Source organism: Podarcis gaigeae, assembly GCF_964106915.1.
Source record: "Podarcis gaigeae genome assembly, chromosome: 7".
Classification (NCBI taxonomy): domain Eukaryota; kingdom Metazoa; phylum Chordata; class Lepidosauria; order Squamata; family Lacertidae; genus Podarcis; species Podarcis gaigeae.
In genome coordinates this window covers 38,479,894-38,492,491 of record NC_139683.1, presented here as the reverse complement: position 1 = coordinate 38,492,491, position 12,598 = coordinate 38,479,894, and the positions used below count along the sequence as shown (strand labels likewise).

Below are 12,598 nucleotides of genomic sequence, written 5' to 3'. Positions count from 1 at the left end.
CACAAAAATTGCAACAAGTACGATTGATTTCCCATGACTGCTTAATTGGATATTTTGTGTAGATATTTCTGCAGCTTCCATTATTCTAGCATCATTATTTTAGTAAAAAGAACTAGTCACTTTCAGGAATTTTGTCAAAAAGCAGGATATGAATCTAAATAAATTAAATAAACCATTTAAAGGTTAAGAAGCATACTCTGACCAAATTTTTACTGTATTTTGTGCTCCATAAGATGTACCTGACCATAAGAGGGACCTAGTTTTTAGAGGAGGAAAAAAAGTAGAAAAATATTATGCACAGAGCGTGTAAGCGGATCTCGATTTTCTTGATTTAAAGCAAGCAAAGCAAGAGCTGCTTATACGGCTTCTGTCCCGCTTTGCACAGCTCTCACTGTGGTTGCTCATCCCTTCAGCGGCATCCCTCAGCTCGCGACTGCAGCCTCAGCCGAGGGATCCCTCTGCCGTCCAGTGCTTTCGCGACATCAAACGTGCAGACATTTCCCCTTACTTTTTAGGAGTAAAAAAGTGCTTGTTATGGAGCGAAAAATATGGTATTTCCATGGCACAATCTATGTCCATGGCACCATGCAAATGACCATAATACTGTGAGGCGTCATCAAGAATATGTACCTCCCAGCTCTATAGTTACACACCCAGTGATTTTCAGATCTAAAGCTTGGCCTTTGTTCACAGGGCCATTCATCATCTTCAGAAACAAATGCCCAACAAATTCTTGAATCCTGATCAGCCTACTCTGCTATTCATAACTGAGACTATGGAAGAAAGAAATCAGCTAAGATGGGAACTTGAGTCTTTCAGGAGCTAAAAGATAAAGGAGATAGTGTGTGTGTGTGTGTGTGTGTCTGTGTGTGTAAAAGCCTGGTTGCTGCAGTAACTCTGGGCAGCTTAGAACATAAAACACACAGCAACACATCATCAGTTAAAAACTTTCTGATGCAGGGTTGCCTTCAGATGTCTTCAGAAAGTTGTGTAGTTGTTTATCTATTTGACATCTGATAAGAGGGTGTTCAACGGGGGGGGGGGGGGGCGGTGCTAATGTGGGGCGGGCACCAGATCCAGATTCATAGGTGAATTGGCTGTTTTCAGTAGATCAGTCACTTTTTTCACCAATTCCAGCTGTGTTTTTGTTTTCTCTACTTTTCTTGCTATAGGTTTAAATGATTTGCATTATAGGGCTTAAATCTTGGAGCCCCCTTTTATAAACAAAAAAGAAGTACCACTGTTTTAATACACGTAATTTATAGACATTACTCTTTCACATGTAATATTATTTCATGTTTAGTTAAACACTCGCCTTCCTGTTATACTCTTCCATTCTGCCTCTACTAGTGCAAGTTCCCCAAAAAGGGGAATTCTGGGTATATTGCAGGATAGGGCAGAAAAGCACTTGTACGTCTTCAGAAACGTAGGACCTTCTGCACACAAAGCAGGTGCCGAGCTACTGAGCTAGGGACCCTTCCAAATAATTCATATACAATCCAGCAAAATACTGTGTATATCAACTTAGCTTTAATAACATAATTATTAATGCTTCCTGTTACAGACACCTTCTCATGAACACTGCAACTATTTTATATGGACTAGTTAGCTTTGTAATGGTTATCAAATCGTTCTGAAAGAGCTCTTAATATATTTCCTGGCCTTTTTTGGTGTTTATCCCGAAGATTTTCAAGTGCAATCTTCGCCTGTTGAAAGAAAACCAGAGGAATGCATTGTGTTATAGGAATAGATTGCAAAATAGGTATTCACAGTTATTAATATCTGTGAGGAAAAAGCTAAAGGGATCAGAACCAGAGGCAAGCCATTTATTCCAGCTATAGAAGCACAATATGTAACTTCTTTCATGCAAATGTCTATGTATAATGAGATGTGTTGCATGGGAGTCCTTGTCTCTCAACCCTCAAAAGTGGTTTCTTCAACATGGAGGTTTGGGCCAGAGCAGCCAGGGTGAGGAACCCCCACTAGGAAACTGCTCATCTCTCAGTGAATCCAGCCCACTCTCTTTATGTTTACCAAGAGCACTGTATGAGAGTGGCAGAGAAACAATCACACATATGTGCCTTGGGCTGCTTTGTACACAGTAGTTACCTTGCATGGTTGTTACAATGTAGGATAAAAGGAGCGAACCTCAGGACAACCAAGGCATAACTCCTTGCAGAAAGAACTTTCTTATCTGCCCCTTTAAACAGGCAATCAAAACCTGAAACTTGATGCAGCAAGAAAACAAGCAGAAAGTGCTTGGAGAAGGATCAGGCATACTAAACAATGTTCGCACCCTGTTCCCATCAGCCACCAGGACCCTACATGCTCCTCCCCTTAGCCCCCTCCCTTTGGGATTCGGATTCCAATGTTTTCCTGGAGGAAGGGGTGAAGTGTAACATCCCCTGCAGGAGCAGGTGGAATAAGTCATGCAATGAAATACCATACAAATGGTATCTGTGTTTGACATTGTATTCAGTGAAACGGCATCTCATATAGGAGCTTGCTGATGCATGAAATATAACAAATTACAATATATGTGTTGCAGGTTTAGAGTTGATAGCTTGGTAGTTGGTCAGGAATTATGGCACCGTTTAACAAAGCTGTATCCAATGCTCTCTTAAACACACATCAGTGTGTACATGCAACATATATCAACGTGTACAATGAATTGTCTTCCTCTTCAACCCTCTCCATATCCTCAAAAATTAGCACTACAGTGGCTTGGAGGGACCTTGTCAGGCAAATTCTGGGGCACATAATTAGTCTCAACAAGTTAAGGAGAGGGGAAATTGAGTGATGGGCATAATGCACAAAAGTATATATAATGAACCCTATATCTGGTCATATAGAATGAGGAAATCAATACGTACAATAAAATTTAGAGCTGAAAGAGAAACCAAGAGGAAAAAAAATATTCTGCTTTTAAATTTCCAAGTTTAGAGTTAACTTACTCTTTCAGCCAGCTCTACAGCTGTTATATTTGGATCATATGGGATGGGTTCTCCAACAAATGTCCTCAATTTCACTGGAAACCCTCCGTAAACGGGAAGCAACATACATCGAGTTTTGTCATACAGCCATTTTGTCAGCCCTGTGTATGAAATGGAAGAAGATTCTGAAGGAAAGCGACACCATATCAAATCTGAAATTAGTTGACATTCTCAGTGTTTCGCAATTGAAATAAATAGGAAGAGAGGAAAAGTTAAATAATATGAGTGCTTGGGAAAAGAGATACAGTGGCACCTCGGGTTATGAACACTTCAACTTACTTTTTTTGGGTTACGAACGATTGTAACCTGGAAGTAAGTTGTCCAAATTCTTGGAGGACTCTTCGCTGCCTGGAAGCAAACCTGGACATCGGCGGGGCCTACAGAGCTCTCAGAGGCCTCTGCGAATGCAGGGAACCATGCCCCGACATCCGAGGTGCTTGCAGGGCTCCGCGAATGCCAGGAGCCAAGCCCTGACATCCGTGGTGCCTAGAGCGGTTCTGCAAATGCTAGGAACCAAGCCTCGATGTCCAAGGTGCCTGCAGGGCTCCACGAATGCCCTGACATCCGCGGTGCCTAGAGCGGTTCTGCAAATGCCAGGAGCCAAGCCTCGATGTCTGAGGTGCCTGCAGGGCTCCTCAAATGCCGGGAGCCAAGCTCTGGCATTTGTGGTGCCTAGAGCAGCTCTGCGAATGCCAGGAGCCTAGTCCTGACGTCCACAGTGCCTGCAGGGCTCCACGAATGCCAGGAGCCAAGCCCCGACATCCGCGGTGCTTAGAGCAGTTCTGCAAATGCCTAGTCCTGACATCGGCAGTGCCTGCAGGGCTCCGCAAATGGCGGGATCCAAACCCCGACATCCACTGTGGCTGCAGAGGCTCTGCGACTGAGCTCCAGCCGCAGGAGCTCTCTGAGGCCTCCACGAATGCTGGGAGCCAATCCGATTGTGATTGTGGAAGAGGACCCGGAGCCCCCTCCAAACAGTGAGTTTGGAAATAGATTTTAATTCTTTTCATCTAAAATACTGTCTTATTTATTATATAGTACAGTACATTGATTATTAGGGAGCCGGGTGGCACTGTGGGTTAAACCACAGAGCCTAAGACTTGCCGATCAGAAGATTGGCGGTTCGAATCCCCGCGACGGGGTGAGCACCCGTTGCTCGGTCCCTGCTCCTGCCAACCTAGCAGTTCAAAAGCACGTCATAGTGCAAGTAGATAAATAGGTACCGCTCCGCTGAGAAGGTAAACGGCATTTCTGTGCGCTGCTCTGGTTCGCCAGAAGCGGCTTAGTCATGCTGGCTGTACACCGGCTCCCTCGGCCAATAAAGCGAGATGAGCACCGGAACCCCAGAGTCGGTCATGACTGGACCTAATGTTCAGGGGTCCCTTTACCTTTACATTGATTATTGCCATCATTTTATGGATCAATGGTCTCGTGAAACAGTAACATTTGTGTTAAATTGCTGTTTTAGGGTGTGTTTTTTCATCATCTGGAACGGATAAATCCACTTTCTATTACTTTCAATGGGAAAGTCCGCTTCAGGTTAAGTACAGACTTCTGGAACCAATTAAGTACTTAACCTGAGGTACCACTGTACAAGATATTCAGTCAGCTCTTATCAGCTCTTTGCAATCAGTCATAGGTTGTGTATAATAGACTACAGAATATGGTATGTTTCCTGTTCAGTTCCCCTCCATTTTAGGGTTCCTCCCACATTTATCGATTATAGCTTTCTGTTAAATCTACTAGAAAACTAAGCAAGGGCATGTTCACTCAGTACTGAGGCAGGCAGCACAGCTTTTGCAGATACGTGTACATGGAATAAAATCTATTAGTGAGTAGTAAATAGATATTCTTTTAAAAAGATCATTCTGTATTATTAAAATGTATATTGCCTGAGATCTCTTGATCAACCAAGGTACTTAACTTACTTGTCTTTCCAACGGTCCTGTATGCTTCACAAATGTTTTGTGTAAAAATAGGGATGATGGGCTAAAAAAAAAAAAAAGATGAAACAAACATGAAAAGAAAGGTGAGATTTGGATAATTATTTTGTCCCAACCAAGCCTTAATTTTTGTTATGGACTACGAATAATGCTTCACATCTGGGATCATAATGAGAAGCAACTCATAAATGATAATGTAATTGGCTTTAAAATTCCTGACACATCTATTCAAATCTCTCAGATGAAGAAAATTCAGAAGCTGTCCTCCAGATTTTCAGGAATTTAAGGGGGGGTGGAGAGAATTTCCTGGTTTGTCCTGAGGGGGAAAGGAAGCCAGATTCAGCCAACCGGCCACTGCTTTTTGGAGTTTGGTGGCAGCTCGTAGGCAATGAGCAGCTGAAAAAGGTCTTGGGGATGACCAGGACTCTGAGGGTTCCTATGGAGGTCAAAAGCAAGTTCCCAACGGGTCTGAGGTTCCATTTGGTGCTGGCCTAACCTGGCTGTCAAGCTGTGATCTCTGGGCTCCAATGTGTTCCAGAAGCAAGCTGCCTCGAATTTCCTACTCAGCGAGCAGCAGATTTCCCAGAAAATAAAACCAAGGAAAAGGGGATTTATTATTCAAGTGTCTTTAGCATTTGGATTAATTTGGCGAATTTCCAGGAGAACAAAAGGGGAGTCTTCTCTAGAATTGGTGACTATCCTGCATGGGAACCAGATGGCTGAAGCACTGAAGGAAACAAAGAAACTCTGCCATCGGAAATAAAAGGAAGGGGACAGGGGGATACAAACTTTGAAAACTTTCTTTTAAAAAAAAAAAAGCATTCAAACTTTTATACTCCTCCCCCCTGGATTCAATTGGCGGCAGCTATAGCATCTCAGGAACAATTGGCAGACAATTTGGCTTTAATTGAATTGAGGCAAAAAGAGATGCTTTTATGGTTTAGATCTATTGCTCAGCAATCTGGTGAAGCAATAAGGGATAAAATAATTGAGGCAATTGCAAATCTTCTTGAGACTCAAAAGCAGTAGGGATTTACGATATGTAAAGGTTTGTTTTAAAGCAGTGTTGGGAAGAGCTGTGGCACTCCAGATATCATTTGACCCCCAAACAGGATATTTGCCATCCTCAGCTTTTTTGGATGCTGGATCAAGGATATCAACATATTACATTTTTATCTAGGATAATCGTGAAGGCAATGCAAATTGCACAAAGATCACTCACCACTTTCGCCTCCAAAGCTGCCTGAGCAAAACCTGTGCGTTTACCCCACATTATGCAGTAATCATGACTATACAGTGCTTCTCTACCTCCACCAGGTGAAATGGCCAGTAAACGGCCTTTCTTCATCATTTCCACAATTTCAGCTTTATTGTAAGATTTCAACCCGAGCACATAATAAAACATCCGCAGCCCTGAAAAAATAATAGAAGAATGCATTTTATGTGAAACCTATTTAGGAAATAGGGTGGATACAATACAAGTGTCATTATTCCAAAGATATTGCACTATTATGGATCACAAGCATAGCTCTCTGCTAATACATTTCAACTAGGATTTCATGAAGGGGGACTTTATGCTAATTCCTCTTTTGCTCAGAGGTTCTGACAGTAGGCTTTTTTTGGAAAGCACATTGAGTGGGGTTGAGTGCTGAGGTGGCCACTTTTTAGACATGTGTTCCTCAAGTCAAGTCTGTAATACATTCAGGTTTGCATTATGATAAAAATACAGTTCACAGTGCCTTGCTGCACCATCCAAACCTTCAATCCCTTTAGGGTGCAGAGCTTTTGGATATAGTAGATACACACACGGGGGGGGGGGGGGAGAGATACACGCATGGCACAGAGGAGACAATGCTGATGGAAAAATGCCTCCACCAGCAGAGATTGGTACACAGATATATGGGTGGAGGTTATATGCTGCATTAATTAACCTAGTGGAAAAACTCCAAACAGCCCTCTGTGCTACTGGGTCTCTTTGGACTCCTTCCTCCAAATAACCTTTCTGTGATGTCATAGTTTCCTGGGGTGGCTGCTGTGTGCATGCAGAGGAAGATGATGTGGGGGGAGTGGCAGTGGAGGGCCTTTAACACTACAGCAAGGGTGCCACGTGTATTTGATTGCAGTCACATGGGGGCATAAAAGCTGTGTGTGGGAGTCCTTGATTGGCCATGTGTTTGGGTGGGGCCATGTTTTCTGGGATCTGTGTGCAGATTTGGTGATAGGTTGGACTTGTTATGAAAGCCACGGACATGTCTTTGGGGCTTCATTTGGGCTTCTGCCCATTTCCTTAGCTGTAGCTCCCACCCTATCCCAGCTGCCACCCAGTGGTGTCTGAATACAGGGATTTTGCGCAGGTGGTTTGCTAGTGCAGATGCTCCCAAGCAGAATCCCATACTTTGCATTCTTCTTTCCAGTAAGGAATATCCCATCTTTACTAATGACTGAACTTTGCAAAACTGTACTTGAGGAAATCATCAACTTAGACACCCCAAAGCCTACGCCTTGCCCTGTTCTGGTATTAAAGTGAACAGCAACTATTACATGAGAGCTTGTAGTCATAGCATAGGAATCAGATGACACATTATCCAGATTCCTCAGTTTTTAGATCTCTGTGGAAGAATGTAGACAGAAATGCACGGCATTTCTTCATGGAGACCATTTCTGCTGACTCAGTTGTGAATTGGAAATAATTATTCATCCTGCATTTTCTCTTTTACTAGCAATGACTTGGTGAGAAAGTACCTTCATCTGCACTAACTAAACTATTTCACCTGTTGCTGCTATTTTATTTATCAGTTGTTTTTACCTGCTTTCCTGATGTACAGTTTTATATTTTATAGCATTGTTTCATAGCTTATAGCATTGTTTTATGTCATATTTTACATGTTTTATGTAAAAAAGCATGATTTAAATTTAAATAATTTACCTGGTATCCAATACGCGACATGATGCATTAATGAAAAGCATGCTCTCCCCGTCTCTAAAAAATATCTAGCCGCAAATAAGATATAGCCGAGAGAAATAACTCCATGATGATAAATAATAATCCCTGGTCCTTTAGGGATATGTTCTATACCAGTAAATTCATAACCTGAAAATAATACAAAATGCAACAAAGAAATATTGCAACCATTACTGGAGGAAATCAGTGTGGTTCATAAAAAAAATCAATTTAAGATCAGGTTAAAAGCTCTGTTATATGCTTTTGAATTATGAAGCTGGAGGAGAATCTTGAGAGTCCCATGGACTGCAAGAAGATCAAACCTATCCATTCTTACGGAAATCAGCCCTGAGTGCTCACTGGAAGGACAGATCCTGAAGCTGAGGCTCCAATACTTTGGCCACTTCATTAGAAAAAAAGGCTCCCTGGATGTTGGGAAAGATTGAGGGCACAAGGAGAAGGAGACGACAGAGGCCGAGATGGTTGGACAGTGTTTTTGAAGCTACCAGCATTAGTCTGACCGAAGCGCAGGAGGCAGTGGAAGACAGGAGTGCCTGGCATGCTCTGGTCCATGGGGTCACAAAGAGTCGGACATGACTAAATGACTAAACAACAACGACAATATACTCCAGCATTCTAGATACTAGGTTGTCAACCACACGGATCAAGACTTTCTCTGTGGTGGTCCCTTAATGAATGAAGGGATTTCTCCTCTTGTAGAATATTCCTTCCTTGTTTCCTTTTGAGCAGGTGGAAGCATTTTGGCCCAGTCTTTGAGTGAGCTAGAACTGTGTTTTGCTGTTTTCGTCTACTTTAAGCTTTTATATAGGGTTGAGCCCTTGAGACAGTTTAATATGTTGTTATAGTAATACTAAAGTTTTCTGAGACTTTTTTAATTTAAAGAGTAGTATCCTCTCTCACAATAAGAGCTATCCAGGGCCTGGAGTATATTTGTTCCCCGTCCCAAAGAGCTCCAGCTTCAGGCATCTTCAGACCATTCTCTGAATCTCTTTCTACCAAGTGAGAAAGCTGCTTCCTAGACACCCCCCCTCCTTGACCATGCCCTAAGTAGCTACATGGTCTCATCCTTATGGCCCAAACTTGGTTTTAGTCGTGTATTTCTGATTTAAGTTTCAACACTTACAGTAACATGAGACCTGTGGGAAGCATTGAGAACATATAAAGAGTCCTAGGGATCAGGCCAAAGTCCTCTGTATTAGACAATACTGTTTCCCACAGTGTCCATCTAAATTAGTAGCCATCACCACAGCCTGTGCTGGCAAATTCTGTAGTTTGTGTATATGTAGTGGTACCTTGGGTTACAGATGCTTCAGGGTACAGACACTTCAGGTTACAGACTCCGCTAACCCAGAAATAGTACCTAAGGTTAAGAACTTTGCTTCAGGATGAGAACAGAAATTCAACGCAGCCTGCTGCAGGAGTGCATTGGGGTCCAGAGATCACAGTTTGACAGCCGGGTCAGCCCGGCAACAAATGGAACTGCAAACCCATTGGGAACCCACTTTTGACTTCCATAGCAACTATAGTGGTACCTCAGGTTAAGAACTTAATTCATTCTGGAGGTCCATTCTTAACCTGAAACTGTTCTTAACCTGAGGTACCACTTTAGCTAATGGGGCCTCCTGCTGCCACCACACCGCCATGGTGCGATTTCTGTTCTCATCCTGAAGCAAAGTTCTGTAACCTGAAGCGTCTGTAACCCGAGGTACCACTGTACATAGTTGCTAATTGTGTCTCTGTGAGAGGTAAACAACATTCTCCAGGTTTCTTTTGGAGAAGAAGCGTACTTAAAATGTGGTTGAAATGTATGGTGTTTATGCAGCGACCAGCTGACCCTTTCTTTTGTAATCTGTCTTATTTATTTATTTTATCATTTATTGAATTTATATACCACCCTATACCTGGAGGCCTCAGGGCGGTTCACAGAACCGCCTTAGTTTCATACTTCATAAAATGCTTTGTTTTTCTTATTACATAAATAAATAGCCATGCCTTTATTTGATCCTTATGTGGCCAACCCAAACTTGTAGCTGTTGTGACTCTGAGGGGGGTTCAGAGGTCCAGTCCTGATTCACTGTGGCAACTGTTGTACCAGTCCTTCATGCCTGAAATTCTGATCCTCAGTCCTATGAAATTATAGTGACTCATAAGAAAGAATTATCGCTATGAAAGAAACTTTCACTCACCATGCCATATCTTTCCATATATATCTATAATATTAGCAAAAAATGTCCTTGGCTTTTTCCAAATTTTGCTATCAGGACCAGTTTCTTGGTGCTTATTCATCTTCATGTAAACATATAGCCCAAATGAGCAAGCACAGCCAACCAAATATATATCTATCATTAATGAACAAAGCAAAATCAGAAGCTTACGAAACCACCAAGGGTGAACCACTGAGCTCAGGTATTCTTCTAAATAAGGAAAACTAATCAAGTTTTGCAGCATTTGAGTAAACCAGCTCATTGTTTCCTGATCTGAAGCACCAAGCGTATGCCAATGAAATAAATATATGAAGTGAATTTTTCTTCAGTTGTGATGCTATTTCCCCCACTGTTTACCTGGAAAACAGAAAATGCAGTACATTGGTTTGATCTGCCATCCCAGAAACATTCATGAATACATGAAAATCTCATGCTGCTTAATATTTTCCTAGTTTTCCCCACTGCAACTTGCTCAGTTGCTGTATTGTGTTTCCAACGTCCATCATGGAGATTTACAAAATTAGAAATATATGACTTCATTATTTATCTGTTGTAAAGCAAGCTCTCTCTCTCTCTCTCTCTCTGCTGATGCCTGTACAGGAAGTGACAAATAGCACAACTACTAGCACATTTGCAAACGAAGCAGGGTCCAGTATGGTTGCAAATAGAATGAGAGACTTTGATGAGATTCCTGCATTGCAGCGGGTTGACTAGATGACCATTGGAACCCTTCCAACTCTACCCTTTATGATTATCTGAACAAAAACTTTTACTTACATTCCTGGTAAGCCTAAATTGCCTTTGCTTCAGTCATCTCTCTCTTGAAGCAGCAGAAGTCTTGTCTGGTGCACTTTTTCGTAGGCCAATTTCGACCCCTATGGAGACATGTCCCTTTATGTCGCTGTTTAAAGAGACTCTGATGGGTGTGCCATCTGAATGAGGAAACGAAGAATTGTGAAAAAGAGGGAGTGCTTAGGGTGCCTGCTACTTGGAAGTTGTCGCCATTTTTAATTAAGGATAACTGATGAAATCACATCTATAATAGCAGTCATATTGCACTATAACTATCTGAACTATGATAACATCATCTTGATGGGAGATATGAATGGGGTGGTATCAACCAACATGGATAAATCGCATAGCCAAAACGTAACAAAAGAAGGCAGACTACCCAAAACCTTTTTTGAATTGACTGACAACATGGACTTGATTGACATCTGGAGAACAAAGAATCCTCTAGGAAGAGAAGGAACATTCTTTTCTGAAGCCCAACTGACATGGACAAGAATCGACCAAATTTGGACAACTAGAGGCCTGGCACCCAAGATAAAAAAAGTGGAAATCTGCCCAAAGACCTGCTCCGACCATAACGCTGTAAAGATGGACATGAGATTAACTCCAATCGGCTCTTTCAGATGGAGGATGAATGACAATCTGTTCAGAGATCAGGAGATCATTAAAAAGGCCCAAAAAGCTTTGAAGGACTATTTTGAGATAAATCTGAACACCATGGTGGAAAAAAGAATTGTCTGGGACACAAGCAAGGCGGTTATGAGGGGGTTTCTGATACAACAGAATACTATAAAGAAAAAAGCACAGAATGAGAGAAAAGACAAGATTTTGGAGAAAATTAAAGGAGGTGAGAAGCAGCTAAGATCGAAACCGAAATCAAAGGAGATTTTAAGAGAAATTAAACATTACCAAGCACAATATTCAAAACTGATAAATCAAGAAGTGGAGTGGAAAGTGAAGTTAATGAAACAAAGATCCTTTGAATCGGCAAACAAATGTGGAAAGCTGCTAGCATGGCAGCTGAAAAAGAGACAAAAACTGAACACGGTAACAAACTTAGAAATTGAGGGAAGAAACATTCAGAACCCAGTGGAGATCAGAAAGTGTTTCCAGAGATATTTTAAACAATTATATACACAAGGGCCGCAAAACGAATCGGAGATAGAACAATTTTTAAAGAAGAATGGTCTACCAAGGTTGTCCCTGCGAAACAGAACAATCCTGAATTATAAAATAACACGATTAGAGATGGAAGAAGCCATTCAGAACATGCAATTGGGCAAATCTCGAGGGCCAGATGGACTTACCTCCAAATATTATAAGACATTGAAAGACTATCTGATACATCCATTAATGGAGGTTTGCAATGAAATTATGGAAGGGAAGAAGGCACCGGAGTCATGGAAAGAGGCTTTCATCACATTGATACCCAAATTAGAAACTGAAAAGACACAACTTAAGAACTACCGCCCCATCTCCCTCCTGAATGTGGATTACAAAATATTTGCAGACATTTTAGAAAATAGATTCAAAAAAGTGTTAAATAAAGTGATTCATAAGGACCAAGCAGGCTTTCTCCCAGGTAGACATTTGTTTGCTAATACAAGGAACATTATTGATATTTTGGAACTTTTGCAAACAAATATCAATACAAAAGCAGTGTTGATATTTATAGATGCGGAGAAGGCCTTTGACAACATTTCT

At 41.6% G+C, this 12,598-nt stretch overlaps 1 protein-coding gene and 1 long non-coding RNA gene across 2 annotated transcripts in view; one reads left to right on the top strand and one right to left on the bottom strand.

The window, feature by feature from the left end:
- LOC310848707 overlaps positions 1–12,598 on the top strand; it is a 178,061-nt gene that overhangs the window by 68,788 nt on the left and 96,675 nt on the right. The gene's annotated exons all lie outside the window — the stretch shown is intronic.
- On the bottom strand, positions 1,509–11,026 carry LOC310848638 (DGAT1/2-independent enzyme synthesizing storage lipids-like). Its single transcript, XM_083748011.1, has 7 exons — positions 10,880–11,026; positions 10,085–10,459; positions 7,863–8,027; positions 6,159–6,349; positions 4,922–4,982; positions 2,955–3,094; positions 1,509–1,706 (listed from the first exon to the last, which is right to left on the bottom strand). The coding sequence occupies exons 2-7, from the start codon at positions 10,362–10,364 to the stop codon at positions 1,602–1,604; spliced, it is 942 nt and encodes a 313-aa protein (XP_083604137.1). The 5' UTR covers positions 10,365–10,459; positions 10,880–11,026; the 3' UTR covers positions 1,509–1,601.

What these genes read in the sequence shown, in the direction of transcription:
- LOC310848638 (XM_083748011.1), bottom strand. Translation starts at nt 10,364, where the DNA reads ATGAGCTGGTTTACTCAAATGCTGCAAAACTTGATTAGTTTTCCTTAT. An exon ending in TGTCGCGTATTGGATACCAG is followed by an intron (nt 6,350 to 7,862) that starts GTAAATTATTTA and finishes TTATTTTTTCAG; the next exon opens with GGCTGCGGATGTTTTATTAT. An exon ending in CTGTAGAGCTGGCTGAAAGA is followed by an intron (nt 1,707 to 2,954) that starts GTAAGTTAACTC and finishes TTCTTTCAACAG; the next exon opens with GCGAAGATTGCACTTGAAAA.